The 18200-nt window shown below is 47.1% G+C and overlaps 1 protein-coding gene across 1 annotated transcript in view; it reads left to right on the forward strand.

Moving 5' to 3' along the window:
* Positions 1-18200, forward strand: part of frem2b (FRAS1 related extracellular matrix 2b) — a 97441-nt gene that overhangs the window by 21197 nt on the left and 58044 nt on the right. Inside the window, exon 3 of the mRNA XM_060075005.1 lies at positions 14547-14693. Coding sequence (XP_059930988.1) covers positions 14547-14693 — 147 coding nt within the window. The remainder of the gene's footprint in view (positions 1-14546; positions 14694-18200) is intronic.

The following is an 18200-nucleotide window of genomic DNA, read 5'->3' on the forward strand; positions in this document are numbered from 1 at the left end:
GGGGGATTTCTCCCTTTTGAAGATGGAAACATAACATGAAATGTCCACGTATGTTTACGCATTTTACAAAAAAAGGTTTTCACCCAACTGGTTTTTCGGGCAAAATAATTTTCAAGGTTCGTGTTTGTGATGACTGACGTTTCATTTCCCGGGCTCTGTCGGTGGAACACAGACTTGTGTCCATTCTGTGCGATTCCTTTAATCTCTGGGTTCCTTCATTCAGATTGTGCTTATCTGCACCGCGCAGGTCCTCTCCACTCCAAGCCTCTCTTTCAGCGCCCACAAAACCCCAGGTTCAGCCTCCGCCCTTGAGCCCTTACGATTCCATCTTTTCACCTGGGGGTGTCTTCCCTCTGTGGCTAAACCCTTCCACGAGTGAGTGAGGGGGGGGGGGGGGGGGGGGGGGGGGACGACTTGTCCAGCCGAACAACAATAACCACCAGGTGAAAGAGGGAGGGAGGCTTAAAACATGCCGGGTACTAAACGGGAAAGCCGTGGCTCCGTCCAGCTCTGGGAAAGGCGCCCACTCTCCAGAGGCGAGACCGGGGCCTCCATTAGTATGGAGACCGCGTGCGACCCAGGGCCCGCAAGCTTTTTAAATTCACTGGCCTCACTCGAATGCTTTCAGCAAACACCCCCCCCCCCCCCCCCTCACCACCCACCCACCCCCTCACTGCCCACCGCCCACCGCCCACCAACCCAGCAGCCACATTATTCGCCCTGACAAGAGAGCAAACATGGTGCATTCAGAGGTCGAGAAAGGGAACGTCCCTCTCTCTTTGTTTTCGCCCTCCGTGGCTGGTCCCCGTGTCGTTGCGTCGCCTCTCCTCCCCGCTGTCGCTCTTTGTTTCTCCCTTCCTGCTGACGTCCCTCGCTGGCGAGGCTCCTGAGCAGACAGGGCCCGGAGCGCCGAGCGCCTCTATTGGTCGAGGGGGTCTTTAATGCGTCGGTCACAGTAAACTGCTTTCTCCCCCCCCCCACCCCCGGAGAGCCGGTGGTGGCATCCCAATGCCTCCTGTCAGCCTGAGGAATGCATTAGGAGTGACTTCACACGCTGGGGAGGGAGACACGAGGGACAAACAAGATTGTGGGGAGAAAAACGTTTTTTTTTTTGTTTTTTTTCGAAAGCAAGAAACAAAAAACCTTACACCAAAGCAGAGTGACATGTTATTGTTATTATATTTTTCTCCGGCAAAACGGGGATAAAATGTTCAAGTGTTCTATCCTATAAGTCCTTGTCTAAAAGCCCCCATTATACCCTGTTTATCCCTCTCTCTCTCTCTCTCTGCCCCACTATCTCACTACCTCTCGTGCTCTCTCTGTCGCTGTCTCTCTCTTTCACTCTCCCTCTCTCACTCCCGCGCTCTTTCTCCCTTTCCCTCTCTCTCCCCATCTTGTTCCATCCGTCTCTCGCCCTCTCTCTCTCCCTCCCCCTCCCCCTCGCCCTCGCCCTCCCCCTCTATCTCCCCCGTCTCCACCTCCCCCTCCAGGGTGCACGTGTTAGTTCAGAAAGCGGTCTGTGGGGGCGGTGATGCATCGCTGACCGGTAACGAGCCAGTCCGTCTTTATATTTAATTTCCAACAGCCTTTCGTGGGCGAGCTAGCGAGAGCCAGCAGGGAAAGCGTCCGGCCCTGAGGCTATTGTTGTCCACACACACCTCCCATCCCTACCCCTACCCCTGCCCCTGGGACTTCCCCTCACCCACCGAGGTGCCGGGGGGTTAATTAGGACACCCACGCGCAGGAGTGGGGTTGGGTAGGGGGTCAAGGGGGTTTGAGGTAGGATGATCGGGGTTCTGGGGGTGTGCTGGGTGAAAGTCTTTGTCTGGCCTCCTTGAAACGGAAACCAAGAAACTGAGGTATGGGAGCGGTTTCTTTCACTTTGACCGTTGGGGTGTTATTCGTACTGATTTCTTACTTTAATGTCTAAAATGTTTTTACCGAATGGAAAAAGGGTTAGTTTTATCACTGATAATAACGTCCTTCTAATGACTATTTATCTATCTATTTACTATCTATTTACCACTAGACGACCCTGCTCCAACATGACAGTGGTTGTGATTCTGAACCAGGACTGAGGTATTGGTTTAGGAGGTTTGATACCATATTCAAATTCTCGAGAATTGTTGGTGACGAGGATGTTGAAGCTGAAGTACTCATTGACATTTGTCGAATATGAATTTATTTATTTTTTCCTGGGAATCTGGTGACTGTGCCTATTTTCCCCATTAAACTGCATATCGTCTAATTAGTTGTATACAAATGTTCCTCTGCAGTATGGTAACAGATGTGCGGTTGGAGTGTAACTTAACGTTGACACATCATTTGGATGTGTTCCCTAAAACCCTGCCTGATTTATTCCTTCTCTGCATTTCCTCCTTTTTCCAATCTTTCGTGTGTCAAAGATTCTGTACTGGCCGTACAAAAAGAGCAGGGCCGTGAGGAAAATGTACATTCTGGCAGCCTTGCCCCTTAGAATGTCTCTCCGTGGTTTCCACCTCATTTGCAACCCTCTAAAAATGTCTCGGATGAAATATTAATGTTCGAATCACACAGAGAACTTGCCCTTCGCCTCATCAAATGGAATCAAAGCCTCGTTTCCCCACCTCAACTTTAAACCTAACAGAAACAAAATTGTCTGAATGGGTCCCGTGTCGAATGACACCCACGTCTCGACAGGCTGCTCCAGGTACTGATGGGGACACCGCCGCCACCCCGGACCCTCGGTCCGATAACCGGCTCTGGGTCGAGCGGTACACTGTGTACCCCTCGCTAAGAGCCAGAACCAGCTGACAGAACCGGACGTCAGCCCCATCATGAAGCTCTTTGAAAGAGACTGCTTGAACTAATATTCTCAAGCAGGGCTAATAGGCTTACCGGTAAAAGCCCCTGGGTTTCTTCATGTACTTCAGTCCGGTTATTTCCAGTCACATCGAGTGAGATATCAAACATTTTTCTCCCGATGCGACGACAGGGGCCTTGGCATATACCCCCTTCGTGGGTGCTTTGTTTTCAAGGCCGAGCTGTCGGACCTGTGACGAACCATGCATGATGCATGTCTTCGTCGGGATCTGTTCTCTGTGTAAAATTCCTGAAGCCCTAGAAGGGTTCCCCTTCGCTTGGTGTTTAGCCGGGTGTTTGCCGGGGCATTGGGGAAAAGGTGACAGCCAGTTAGTGTACCGTGGCGTGGCGCTGAATCCCCTGGACAGGGCTGACCTTTGCGACCAATCACTGTCGTTCTTTCACCTCCCACTTCTCGGGGCCACACATCATACGAACATGAGTCTAAAGTTAAAAGTCCTGGGAAGTCTTGTTTCTCGTGGCTTTTAGAGCTGTGACTAACTATTCAATAATGTAGAAGACGGTTTTATCCACAGCAACTGACATTGATTGACAGAGTCAATCAATGTCAGTTGCAGAGTCAATCAATGTCATTAAGGACCAGATAGGGGCTACAGGGTATCTTAGCTCAAGGACGATACAGACGGAGGGACTGCAGACATCAGGGGTTGAACCAAGAACCTTTCAGATAGGAGTCGATCGGCCTAACCACCAGAGTATCCCTGCCCATCAGAGCTTCTTGGTTTTGTGTGAATCTTGTGAAAAAGGTCCATGAAAAGTGCATGGTTAGCACAACCCGAATAGTGCACAGTCTACAAGCTGCGAATTTGAAAATTGCGGTTTTGGTATGCGTAATGCTAGAGTTTGAAACCAAAAACTGCCAATGTTTATGTGTTGAATTAACTAATATGCTGGCAGCTAGCGGATCTGCACCGGGACAGTGTAAAAAGTTCCTAGTTACATACTGCATCTGAGTTTAATCATCTTTTGATTGCTGCTTCAGAACTGAGATAGCGCCCATGCTTGCGCAGCCAATTAAAAATCAAGTCGCCTTATTTTGCCAGCCGCTCCACACATCACATTCTGGTGGTCTAGCTATAGGGAGAGGAAGGATTTAAAGATTAAAACAGGGTGTGGGTACGTGGCGACGCGCTGAGACTGAAAAGGGGGGTATTAATTTCACTCAAGTGATGTTAATGATGTACAAAGCACTGCTACAAATTGTAATCGAGGAAAAGAGCATCTGTTCTTTCCGTGACTTTCCATGAATGCTAATATCTCGTGATTAGCCGACTGTCAGAGGGAGAGAGAGAGTTATTATCGCCAAGCTTTCGCCGCCGCTTCAATCCCGCGGCCTGTGACTTTAACCCATAGCTCACCCTGTTTTCAGCGCCTTTCCTTTCAAACGCTGCCTGCACAATATGGCTTTGACTTTGTGTTTATTTTTTGTTTTTGTTTTTTCCCCTGCCTGTAGGGCATTTATGATAAAGCTGTGTCCTTTCCACCAGTCCCCGAATAATAACCACGGTCTTCTTGCCAGAACAAAAGAAGTGCAACAGCCACACTTCTCAGCCGCTGGCGCCACAGCAGCAGCGGCTTTTATTTGGAAAGGTGGCGGCTTTAGGGCAGTGGTCGGGGAGATCAAGCTGACCGCCGTTCCTGTGGCGACCTCAGACTCCAGGTTCACGGCAGAGCAAAAAAAAAGGAGCAGCCGGTAGATTGTTGGTTGGGGCGCCGGGCGGGGTCACCTTCCGAAGAGGTCGAGAAGCTCCCCCCCCCCCCCGTTGAGCCCAAAGTCCTGGCCGCTCCCCGTGCCTCCCCTTAACCCCTCACCCGCTCCCGTCTGGCCACCTCCCACCCTCCCCTTGAAGGGCACTCTCATTCTCATTCTCCGGTCCTTCGCCCCCGCTTATAAGTCCCCTTCAGAGCGGCCGCAGTGGCGTCGCCGGGGGGGGGGGGGGGGGGGTCCAGAGCGTAGCCACCACCTCCGCCGGGTTTATGGCGTTCTGGTTCACTGCCTGGTACTGGCGGTGGAAGAGGTTTTAGAGGCTGTGAAATCAAAACATCCACCTAAATCTAACCACCGCTGGCCAACTCTCTGCCCGCTTATTGTTGGTCGGGGCTTTCAATGATGAGAATATCTCTCTCTCTCTCTCTCTCTCTCTCTCTCGCTCTCGCTCTCTCTCTCTCTCTCTCTCTCTCTCTCTCTCTCGCTCTCGCTCTCGCTCTCGTTCTCGTTCTCGTTCTCGTTCTCGTTCTCGTTCTCTCTCGCTCTCGCTCGCTCTCTCGCTCTCTCGCTCTCTCTCTCTCTCGCTCTCTCGCTCTCTCTCTCTCTCTCTCTCTCTCTTGCTCCCGCCCAACCGCTCACTCTGCTCTTCTGTCTCTCTCCCCTGTCCCTCCCTTTCTATCCGACTCTCTAGTTCAGTCTCTCAGTCTCTCTACCCATCTCCCTGTCTCCCTTTTTACCCACACTATCTCTCTCTCTATGTCCCCCTCTAGCTCTCTCTCTCTCTCTTGCTGTCTCTCATTCTAGCCACTTCTACCTCTTTTGTTCTTTCTTTTTCTAGCTTGAATACTCTTTATTGCCTCTTTTATATGACCAAACTCTACTACTATCACTCTCTTTATATTGCGCACACACATACGCACACTCACACAAACACACACACCCACTGTTGCCCATCTTCTCTCTCTCTCTCTCTCTCTCTCTCTCTCTCTCTCTCTCTCTCTCTCTCTCTCTCTCTCTCTCTCTCTCTCTCTGTCTCTGTCTCTGTGTCTGCCTCTATCTCCCCTCCTCCTCAATCTCTCTCTCTCTCTTTCTCCCATATGTCTCCCCTCCTCGTCAATCTCCCTCTCTCTATATCTGTCTCTCTCTCCGCCCTCTCCCTCTCTCCCCCCACCATCCTTCCCAGATCTCTCGCTCCATCATGTGATGTGTTCTCTCCTTCAGGAGGATTATGGCCTGTCCTCTTTACCTCCGTCATGGAGGTTAAGCGAGAAGAAAGAGAAAGAGAGAGAGAGAGAGAGAGAGAGAGAGAAAGAGAGCGAGAGAGAGAGAGAGAGAGAGAGAGAGAGAGAGAGAGAGAGAGAGAGAGAGAGAGAGAGAGAGAGAGAGAGACATAGAATAAGAGACCGAGAGAAAGAGAACAAGCGACAGAGCGAAAGAGAATAAGAGAGAGTAAAGAGAGAAGAGAGACAATAATAGAGATGTAGGGAATAAGAAAGAGTGAAGAGACAGAAGGAGACAGAGAGCCTAAGAGAGAGTAAAGAGCCAGGGAGAGCCAGGGCGAATAAGACAGTGAGTCAAGAGACACAGACACAGAATAACCAGAGAGAGAGAGAGAGAGAGAGAGAGAAAGACAGCGTGTGTCTCCCTGCATCCACGACATTACTCTAATTATCTGTGTGAAAATGCTGCTGATGGCCCCCCCCCTCGTCATTATTTCCTCTATCTGTTCTGAATGGAGCTCTGCTAACCAGCGTGCCGCGCTCCCGCTCCCTTCAATATTGATCCAAGCGGGACGAGGGGAGTGCTCAGTGGGAATGTGAGGGGAGCACATTTATCTGAAAACCAACCAAAACGCCGCCTCCCCCATTAGTAGTTTGGAGGGAATAGTTTGGCTTTTGTGGAAGGTGTGCTGTTGTTTTTTGTTATTTTTTTATAGGAAGTGGCGTGCACATTATGGCAGGACCACATAGTAAAACGAACACTTGCTGTGAATACATTATGTGATGCATAATTATGTGCCCACATTTAACGTGAACACATGATGTGATGATGTGTATACATTGTATTGATGCGTTATGACACGGACACATTAGGGTATGAGGACATCACGGTATGGATACGTTGTAATATGGACACATTAGGATGTGAATACATAACAATGTGACAAGACATGAATACACTGCGACAGGAACACAAACAGACTTTCCTATGAATAATTACATTTCTCTGTCCCCGCGAATCTCTTCTGCTCTATTCTTATCAGTTTCTTATTTGTTCCAACCGCCTCGCTTCAAACAAAGCTTACAACAAAGAATCCATTTCCTTGCCTGCGTTGTTCCTGAATTGATCTCATGTTTGTGCAACACCGGCGCGATAACATAAATGACTTCATGGCACACACATGGAAAAAGTGGTAAAAAAAAGAAACCCCCTTGGTGCTTAATGTTTACTCTTTAGTCATTTAGCCAAAGCTTTAATCCCAGAGACATTCAGGGAATCCATATGTCATTAAAGGGCAGGTCACACCCTGTTTTAGCGGAACTCCTGCCAAACTCTTTAAAAAAATGCAATCTGAGCAGTCGTGATAGTCGTAAAGGTTTTAGAAAACCATTCCCGTCAGGTTCCGTAGTAGCAGGTGGAGCTATGGAACGTGTTATGGTGATTCAAATAAAATGCTCTAGGATGCCTACAGGTTAAACTGGAGCCACACCGGTTAGGCATTGGAATCAAACCCAGAACCACATCTGGAAGTCACACTCCCTCGCCTCTTGCTTAACTCAAGTTAAGACACAATCTCAATTAGGGAAGAGAAATGAATAAACTATCCAACTTTGTTGAGGCGTGGAGGAAGGAACCACACCATGTGTGAAGTCTATTAATCAATCTCACCTCCTTGCTAATGAATGAACCAAGACCCAACACACATGCACAGCCGATACACACACACTCACAAAAAGACGTGTGAGTAGCTGCTATTGCTAATTGATCCAGGGTCCAATGTCAGGGCTTTTAAAAAGCTATGAATACAAGTAGGATATTAACAGAAATTAACATTTAACTCAACCAAACGAAAACATTGCTCCTAGGTTGAACGTTTTTTATTAGCGTTTTTCTTTTTTTGACCATTCAATACAGACGGAGATTTGCAAACACAAGACGACTCTCTAATGTCCGTGAGACTCAGGAGGCTACAGTGACTAGTGAGCAGTGCTGAAACGACAACGGCGGCAGCATGAGAACGGGCTGAATCAGACCTACATTACAAAAAAAGCGTTAATTCAACCCAGTAGTGGACTGTGGGTTGAACCTATGAATACATCTGAATACATCTGGGTTTGGAATCTGAGGATTAGAGGAAAACAGTCAATGGGTGGAGACGGGTGTTGTGTGTTGAGGTTTGCCTCCGGCCCTGGTGTCCGTGCTGGGGGTCTTAAGCTGGGGGCTTACGTAGCTACGGTATGCTGATGCCAACTGCGGGGATTAGAGGAGGCAGGTTCATGGACATCCACAAGGTCATCTCCGGGACCGGCCGGCTATCGGTATTTTTAGACCCATTGTTCCATTAAAACAGAGACAGGGCTTTGTCTCGATTTATCCCTCCTCATCGTCCGACCAATTAGACGCAATTGTGTGTCTATGAGTGTGTGTGTGTGTGTGTGTGTGTGTGTGTGTGTGTGGTGTGCGTCAGTCTGTCTATCCTTTTGTCCCTGCTTTTATTTGGCCAACTCTCTGTCTGTCACTTTGCATGTTCATCTGTCCGTGTAAACAGACAGAGGGAGGTCCCGTCCCTTTTCGTCAGGGATGACCATATACGGGCAGTCTGCAGCATGACAGATCAGACTTGGCATGCCCCCCCCCACCCACCCCGGCCAACCCAAAGCACTCTGCAACCAACCCTCAAACGGCCCTTAACCCATCGGACCCTGGCCCCGAGCCCCAGCCCTGGGGCTCTAGCGACACCAGAAGCATAAGCTATAATCAGAGGATGAGATTCCAGTGGGCGCCAGGCCTGGCGTCAGCCTCGTATTAATACCAAGTGTTTATTAAGTGTGTATGGCTGGCTACTCGGATGAACTCCCATCACTAATTGTGCAGAGTGCAATGCAAGACGGCCAGCATCTTCGGAGGTCCTCTGAGTTTCTTGAATTATATATCGGAGTCAGTGTAATAATAAATATGATCAAGATATCGAGTAGACTGTAGATGTGTACTAAATAATTTGCATGTCTGTGCATCAAACGGGGACATGACAGTCTGGCTATTCGAATCAGAGCAGAAAGGACCTGGGTTGGATCACCAATAACTGCAGCCTAACTGCTAAGGACCCCTTAACAAGTTGCCCCCCAACGCACACCTGCCGATTAATGAATAAAAAGCATCTGCTAAATCACAGAATAGTAACTCACACAAGTCATAAGGATAAATATTCAATACATGTGGATATTATTGTGCTTTTTTTTTTCCTTCTGCACCTGCGTCTGTATGAGTTTTTTGAGATCATTTCTGCCCAATCCTCACATCTCTTCCATCCATCTTTCCTGTCCATCACAGGTGAAATGCATTACTCCTCGAGGGTAGAGAAATATATCGAGGGAGGGATCATCAGGGTAGAGCAGCCTGTAGACTAATGATCAGCGTCCACTACAATGTCTGTGATTGCATGCGTTCTGGATGACGACATGCTAAATGCTCGGGCTGAATGATTATTCTAATTCAAACCGATGTCGCAATGTAATAGAGCGCGATTTGCAAATCACGAAGGCTGCGATTATCCCAAACAAAAAATGTTTGGGATTTCTTCCTGTTGCTGACTTGAGATCAGTAAGATTCGTATATATTTTTCTTTTACACTTCAATAGTTGAATAAAGATGTTATAATATCAATTCAAGCATCATTTTATCTCAACACATAGGCCTGCCCTAAAGGAAAGAGCAGTTTATATGTTGACTGCTTCCAATGTTGTGTTGGTCATAGCACAGAATGATGTATTGCTTGTTTAGTGAATAAAACAGAACATATGGAACAAAAAATAAATAAAACGCATACTAAACCGCAGTCGCAATATGGTTTGAAATATTCGCAATTAGTTTATTTACATAAAAATCGTTCAACCCTACTCAATGCTAATACTCCCGTGATCTCTGAGAGTACGTTCCCTGTCAGACACACGAGTGGCCCTGGGTGAACATTAACTCCAGGCCTCTCCGGAGAGGGGCCTTTGAAGTGGGCCTGGCTCCCTCCACTTCCTCCACTTCCTCCACTTCCTCCCTAGAAGAAGAAGAAGAAGAAGGAGGAAGAGGAGGAGTGCGGCGGGAGGAGCCCCATCTCCTCCACACCGGCTCGTCCGCGATACAAAACGACCCGCCAAGGCGCAGACACCGGGCTCCTTTATAACCTAATATTTATCCGCGGCGGAAATGAAAACAACATCAAATGTCAGCATATTTGTCTTGTTTTTCCCTGAGTTTTTACGACGCTCACGAGTCCCGGGGGATGGGTCCATATGAAAAATAAGAGATTGCTACCTGGGAGGTTTTATATGAGAGCAAACAGCTGCGCGGTGGCGGTGTGGCGGTTTTGAAGGACGCCTGTGTTCTGTGTCCCAGGGTTTCTAATGTCTACCCTGCCGTCCTCACGCCGGTAACTAAGTACACCCTGGGTAGCGGCCGCGGGCTAATGTGTGACACGGCTTACCTATAAATGGTCTGGAATGTTCCGGGTGCCTATGTGAATGTATGTGTGTGAGAATGTATGTGTGGGTCTGAGAATGTGTGTGTGTGTGTGTGTGTGTGTGTGTGTGTGTGTGGGGGGGTTTGTATTTGTGTGTGTGTGTGTGTGTGTGTGCGTGTTTTTGTGTGCGTGTGTGAGTCTGTCTTTGGGGGGGATGTGTGTGGAGGTGGGAGGAGGGGGTGGGGGGGGGGGGGGGGGGGGGTGGTACCAATAATTCATTTTCCCATTATCTCTGAATGGCTTTGCAGCGTGTTAGCGTCCGCCCCGCCGAGCGAACACTGTCCCGCCGTGGATCTCTGGATAAATAACCAACGCACACACACACACACACACACACACACACACACACACACACACAAGACACATGGTGCTCTGATACTAACGCACACAGACACACACCCGCGCAGACTATCACGAAATATGGTTCACTGATACTAACACGCGCACACACACACACACACACACACGCACACGCACACGCACACGCACACACACTTGCAAACTGACACATAATATGGTACACTGATCCTGACACGCACACACACACACACACACACACACACACACACACACACACACACACACACACACACACACACACACACACACACACACACACATTAGCCCTCTCCTTCACAACAACATGTGTGCTTTCTATGATCTTAGACAAGGTAGGGATCACAGTGGATCAGAGAACATAGGTTGGGGTTAGTGGTGACCACCGGACCTCACCGGAAAGTATTGTATGCATGCGTGTAGCTGAGTGTGCGTGGGTCTTGTGTGTTGCTGTGCTGAATGTTATTCTGATCCTGATTATCACGAAGAGCACGTCTTTCTGTCTCGTTCTACGCTTACCTTTCTGCATGTTAAATTCTGTCTTTTTGTAGTCCGTCTGTCCGTCTACCTAGCTGTCTGTCTGTCTGTCTGTCTGTCTGTCTGTCTGTCTGTCTGTCTGTCTGTCTGTCTGTCTGTCTGTCTGTCTGTCTGTCTGTCTGTCTGTCTGTCTGTCTGTCTGTCTGTCTGTCTGTCTGTCCGTCTACCTAGCTGTCTGTCTGTCTGTCTATCTCTGTCCGTCTGCCTGTATATAGTCTGTTAGTTAGTTTGCTTGTCTTACTGTCGATTTGTCTCTTTGTGTTTGTCATTTATAAAGACATGAAAGGCTTGTGTGTGTGTGTGTGTGTGTGTGTGTGTGTGTGTGTGTGTGTGTGCGTGTGTGCGTGTGTGCGTGCGTGTGTGCGTGCGTGCGTGCGTGCGTGCGTGCGTGTTTGTGTACATTGGTTTTGTTCGAGGTGAGGAGCTTTTAGGCTAGAAAATTACTGTTAAATGTTTTATTTGACTGGATAATTTAACGTGACTAATCAAAAAATAGAATCCCCCCAATGATTTTGTTTTAAATGATCCCTATAAAAGGTAAACCTGGCCGACGCATTGAGTTTGTCTGGTGAATTATTCAGATGAGTTCTGCTCTCCATTATTATGTTCTGGACATGGTGTCCCAGATGTTCTCCACGTCGTCTTCTGAGGAAACACTTCACCTCAGCTCCACCACCTCCTCCTTCAACTGTGTTCCACTTCCCTGCCTATTTGTCTGTCTGCCTTTCTGTATTTCTGTTTGACTGTCGGTCTGTTTGCCCGGCCGGATCTATCGGCATGCATGTCTGTCTGTCTTTCTGTCTGTCAGTCTATCTTATTTAATATGTCTGTCTGTCTTTCTGGCTGTCTCTTTGTTGGACTGTGTATCTGTCTCTATGTATGTCTGTCTGTATTGCTGTCTGTCCTCCTGTCTGTCAGTTTTTCCTATTCAAAGATTGAGAGAAAATACTAATAAGAGAAGAGAGAGAGATAGATGGATAGAGGGGGGGGGGAGGGAGAGATGGAAAGGGAGGAGGAGAGGGAGGAAAATGGATGGAGAGGGGGAGAGGGAGGGAAATGGATGGAGAGGGAGAGAGGGAGAGAGAGGGGGAGAGGGAGAGAGAGGGGGAGAGGGAGAGAGAGGGGGAGAGGGAGAGAGAGGGGGAGAGGGAGAGAGAACGGTCTCTTGTTGTAATCCATGTTACTTGACTTTGTGCCTTTAGCCGTTTGGTCTAATCTTAGCCACGTGTTGTCAGAATCCAGTTTGTTGTTGTGTGTGTGTGTGTGTGTGTGTGTGTGTGTGTGTGTGTGTGTGTGTGTGTGTGTGTGAGTGTGTGTGTGTGTGTGTGTGTCCCAGTTTGTGTGTCTTTCTATGAGACGGGGGCATTTAGAGACATTTAGAGAGTGCAGTGATTATAATGAAGCAAAACCTGCGGTGCAGGTGCACTGGAACACTTACACGCATTTACATAGACACACATGCATGCAAGCGTTCATGCACACACACACAAACATACAAACAGCACTCGTAAGCACTCAATCACTCCACGCGTATACACATGCGCAGTCGACTGACACACATACGTGCAAAACCACAAACCTACATATTCATATTCACACACACACACAGGCACTCAAACACACATGTACAATTTGACTTGCTTAGCTGTTGGTGTCAGCTGCCTGGCTATTTGTACCTTGGCTGTCAATGTTCTGGTTGGTTTTAGCCTGGCTACCAATAGCCTCAGAAGCTGTTGCTGCAACGGTGTCATGGTGGTCTTTGTTCTGCTAGCTTTAGCTTAGTTAGCTGTGTCCCAGCTAGCTTGGTTACCACGTCATGGCTACCTTAAGCTTTGTTAACTATGTCCGGGCTTGCATTGTCTTGGAGAGCTCTAAACCGGTTAGCTGTAGTTTATCTAGCTATAGCCTGTCTTATTGGGTCATGGCTCATTGTGTTATGGCTGTCTTCGGGTGGCAAGCTGTGACCTGGCTATCCTGCTAGATGTGTCAGACCACAAATTGTTAAACATATTAAAGATATGTTAAACATACCACAAATTGTTAAACATATTCAAAATACAGGAAAATATATTTCCCTTATATTATCAGAAATAAATCCCTGTGGGTTTAGAATTGTGATGGGTTATTCTGCCACCACCTACCACCAACCACCCAGAGGTCATTCTTGGTACTACAACAGCAGGATCCTTTCTGCCTGAGCCCCACAAATAGATCAGCATGGATGCTTCTTGTGTCTAACAACACAAAGCCAGTGGATTCTGTGCACAATGATGCCCAGGCACCCTGCAGAGGTTTGTGCCTGTTGTTCCGTGTGCCTGTTGTTCCGTGTGCCTGCTGTTTAGTTGGCTAGTCACCTGAATCCCGCTCCCCGCCTCTATTCAGAACGGCCCAAAACACTCAACACTGACAGCTACCGCATGGACGTCTGCTGTCACTCCGCCTCGGAGTGTTTGACGGCTTCTGCTCCTCTTTGTGTCCCCATGTGTGTGTTTGTCTTGGTGTGTGTCAGCCTGTGTTTTTGAGGGTTGATGTGGTTTATGAACATGTGTGTGCGTGTGTGTGCGATGGGGTTTGCAAGTGTGTGCATACAGGAATGTCCATTTTTGTGATTGTGTGTGTGTGTGTGTGTGTGTGTGTGTGTGTGTGTGTGTGTGTGTGTGTGTGTGTGTGTGTGTGTGTGTGTGTGTGTGTGTGTGTGTGTGTGTGTGTGTGTGTGTGTGTGTGTGTGTGTGTGTGCGCGCGTGTGTGTGTGTGTTCTTTTGATGTTAGTGTGGCTCAGCTCTTTCTCTGGGCAGTGTTGCCCTCTAGGACTCCAGTCCATTTGAGTGGAGTTTCAGAAGCCCGGGATGAAACAGTCCAGTTCAGACAGGAACGCGTGGAAAACGCCTTTTATCTTAATTATAAATGAAGCAATTAGTCGCTCTTCTTCTCCCCCCTGCGTTCAGCCATCCGCGAAACGCCACAACTCTCCCACACGAGAGTCAGAGTCAACCCTAAAGTGTTGGGATAATGGTTCCAACCCCGGGCTAGTAAAACGGCACATTTTAAAGTGTTTTTCATTTCAATGTGTTTAGCATGTTTTGAATAATGATTTGGCTGGCGAAACTCAGTCTTCCTTAATCATATGCTAATATGATAAAGCGCTGCATCACGGTCAGTCATAACAACTGGAACGGTGTTAGCTCAGACGTTTTGGCAACGACCAAGAGAGACTTGTGGCAACTAGCAAGAGAGACTCTGGTTCTGAAGCTTCTCGGGGTGGGGAATAAACTTCTCTCTTCTAAGTCCTGGGACTCTGGGGGTTGGAGAGAGAACAGCTCCTGTGCTGAAAAAGGAGTTTACTTTTTTGTGTTTGTTTATTTGTGTCTGCAGGCGGCAACCAGCTGAGGAACCAGCCGTTCCGTCTCAACTGGTCCTGGATCTCCCTGGAGACGGAGTTCTACGTGGTTGATGAGGAGTCTAAAGTGCTGGAGGTGGTTTTGAGGAGGAGGGGCTACCTGGGAGAGACCTCCTTCATCAGTAAGTCCAACTATCAATCGATCTATTGATCGATTGATCTACAAACTCTATTCGTAGAGCTTATTTTTGTGCAAAAGTGCAATACAAATTGTTTAACTATTTAGAAATCTTAAAGGTCCCATGGCATGCTACTTCATGGATGCTTTAATATAGATTTTAGTGGCCCCTAACACAGTATTTGAAGACACACACACACACACACACACACACACACACACACACACACACACACACACACACACACACACACACACACACACACACACACACACACACACATGTGGTGCTCGCACGGTCGTGTCTCATTGGCGGGCCAAATTCTCTGGGCTGGCAAAGCAGAGAAGTGGGAGGTGGCATCCCCCCTTATGACGACGTACGGGGAAAATTCCAAAAACGGAGCGTCTGAACTTAGCCTAGTGCTCGTTTTACACCCCAAAACATTTCTAGCTACTGGGGGAGCACAGCTGGCTAGGGGAACTCATATTAATGTTAGAAAACCTCAGAAAGTGACATTTTCATGCCATGGGATCTTTAATGAAAATAAAGTATATATTATTGAGGTGGTAGGGGGTGTCCTGCTCAACGATATCTAAAGGACCAACTGCAGAGATTCCCAACACCCCCAACAACAACCTACCCAACCTAATAACACAAAAATATCGGGAAATGCAATGTCTTTAAAATAAGAAGATGTCAGAGAATAACCGAGACACATTTGAGCGATAGATTTAGCCAAAATATTTTAAGGTTATGTTCGATGTTATAATTGGTTAGCTTGTGATGCCCGAAGATGTGTCGGGCCTAGCCATGTGTAGACAGTGAAACCCTTTAGGGTCACCGAGGTCATGACCCCTGACCTTATAGCCCTGAGAGGTTGAGGTTTAAGGTCCGGCTAGACAATGGTTCCAGACTAGTTCTTTGGGGCGTTATTTGCCCTCATGTTAGAGGTCTCACGAGGTCAACATTTAGTCGTTGACGCCACATTTAATGGCCTGCTCGGGTCGTTTGAGGCTGAATGGCCACTAGCTGTCTGTTTCGCCAGGGGTTAAAGAACCCATGGAAGGCCTTCCAGAGCCGCTGTCCCCGAGCTAGTAGGAGTTAATTCTGCTAATACCGTCAATTATGGGATGTGTGACAAACTGTAACCTGGGTTTACAAGGTCATCAAGTATCAGAGTAGGAGGGGTTGTCAAGCGGTGTTAGAGCAGTAGCTTACGACTAACTGCACAGCGCTGATGTGACGTGTATATTTTGTGGTCAGCGGTTCATTCTTTTACTCCCCGAATGATTCATTGAGATCAGGAAAAGATCAACGTAATCCATGTTTAATCTTGCGCTGTCTAACGATTATCATTTTTAATCGCGTTTAATCGCATGGTATTAGTGAGTTAACTCACGATTAATCACATTTTTTACATTTTATTTTAAATACACTCATATTAAAGTGAAATAAGATTATCAAACGGAATGACACATGATAATTCATACCAAATGTACTTCATACCAAAAAAACTAGTCCAAGTGATCTTGAGGGAGTTTTATTGATTTACTCAGTGTGGGTTGAATATGAAACTTACGGAACACCACAGATTTGAGAATTGTAAGCAGGCTGTCACATAGTATAATTGTTATCAGACAGTCACTTACGGCAAGTGAAGTTGAATGTAAAGTAAGTGGAACTAAAATCAAAAATAAATTTTGACATTCTGTGGGAAAAACAAAAGTCACACAGAAAAGAAAAAGGGTGTGTTAAAGCGTTAATTGTTATTAATCAACTAAAAATGAGAGGTGTTGATGCGATATAATCGCGCTAATTTCATCGCACTGCTGCAACACTGAAATTTACCTTCAGGGTTTAATAGTGTTATCTTATCTAGCTTATCTTAAATAATCTTAATACATATAGGCAAACATAAGCCCATGTCTTGTGTTGTTGGCTGCTTTGAAGTGTCTGAGTAAAGAGGTACTTGTTATTCATTCAATATTCCCCCCATTTTATGCACCGATTTATATATGAATCACTTACCCTGGTAGCTGAATACCTGGAGATGAAGATAAGTCTAACTTATCTCCTGTTATTGTGCCATTCAGTGAGTTTTATCTGACTGTATGTGCACCTTAGCAGCCACTAGGCACAATATAATTCATCCCAAAGCCTATTATTAATATTTCACACCCCTTCTAGATTCTAGAACAACCAAAAGTGTACATAGACATCCATTGCATTTTTTAACACCTTTCATCTCTGCTCAGTATTGGCTGAAAATGTCATTCCTCAAAAAGTATCGGATATTTTTTGACAAATAAAACCTATATTTTTTCTCCTTTTTGCGGACACATCGGCTTTGAAATGGAGAATAATAGCACTTAAGAAAAAACCAACCTGATTGTCAGTTAAAGGTTGGGTATGGAATTCTCTTTTTTGGCAATTTTTGCAAAATTACTTGAAATCCTTATCCTAACCCACTTACAGCCACTGAGTTAGAAGTACTGACATGAAAATTAAACAAGTCAATCATCTGTGGAACGGGCAGGGCTCGAAAAACTCCAGCCAATGATTTCCAGACCCACCGAGTGGCATTGGACAGTAAGTACGTCAATCAAACGGTCGTACTGCACTCCCCTTCCCCCGCTCCCCGCGCGACCCCTTCGTGCACGTACTCAAAGTTCGTGACCCAGAGCAAGCTTCTGTTTGTTGTTATCCTGCGGTAGCTACTGGAGCTAGCTAACTAGCTAATGGCTCGCTCTCGCACATCTGTTTGCTCATGCATGATTGCGCGTCCATGTACTTGGAATGGGTGGAGTCAGAGTCAGGGTTGAAGGAGAGGGGGTAGGACCATTTGAGTTGTGTGTTTTCAAAATCTGCTGGCGTTTCGCAAATCCCATACCCAACCTTTAAGTTACATTGAAAAGCTGAGGCACTTGGTTGATGTAGGTACGATTTCAGAGTTTAAAGAGAGAGGAGAAAAGATAATCAACCCAAGGAAAACTTTCTTCACTCTACGTTTCTTGCTATTGAGACGTTTAGCAATCACACACACCTGTGAGTTACATGGAAGATGGGTTTCGTAAATCAATCATGGAAGAAATGCCCTGATTGGTCAGAAATTACCCGGGACTAGTCTAAAATCCAAATCGTCTCTTACAGAGGAATATGTGTCATCAACCAGAACAGATATTCTCACAGCACATTTCCCTCACTAATGGCTGACAGATGGCATTTCTGAATCCTACCATGGGGACCTGTTCTGAAGTCCTTCACTGGCTCTTGAGTTCTTCACAGTGCCACAAGTTCTCCAGAAGTTCTTCACAAGTCGTCCGTGTCGACACAGCCTCAGGAGGAACACAACGCAAGAGGGCCTCGGCGTACCGTAAAATGTCACCGTGCCCACTTCAAAGATACCGCCGCAGAGTCACCCTAGCACCGTAAACGCCCGTCCTCTCCTCAAATTTAATCTCCCTGCTCTTCGTTTCATTTTATGTGCTATTCCTTACGGGTGGTGTTGAG

The sequence above is a fragment of the Gadus macrocephalus genome, chromosome 16, assembly GCF_031168955.1.
Source record: "Gadus macrocephalus chromosome 16, ASM3116895v1".
In the NCBI taxonomy this organism is placed as follows: Eukaryota; Metazoa; Chordata; class Actinopteri; order Gadiformes; family Gadidae; genus Gadus; species Gadus macrocephalus.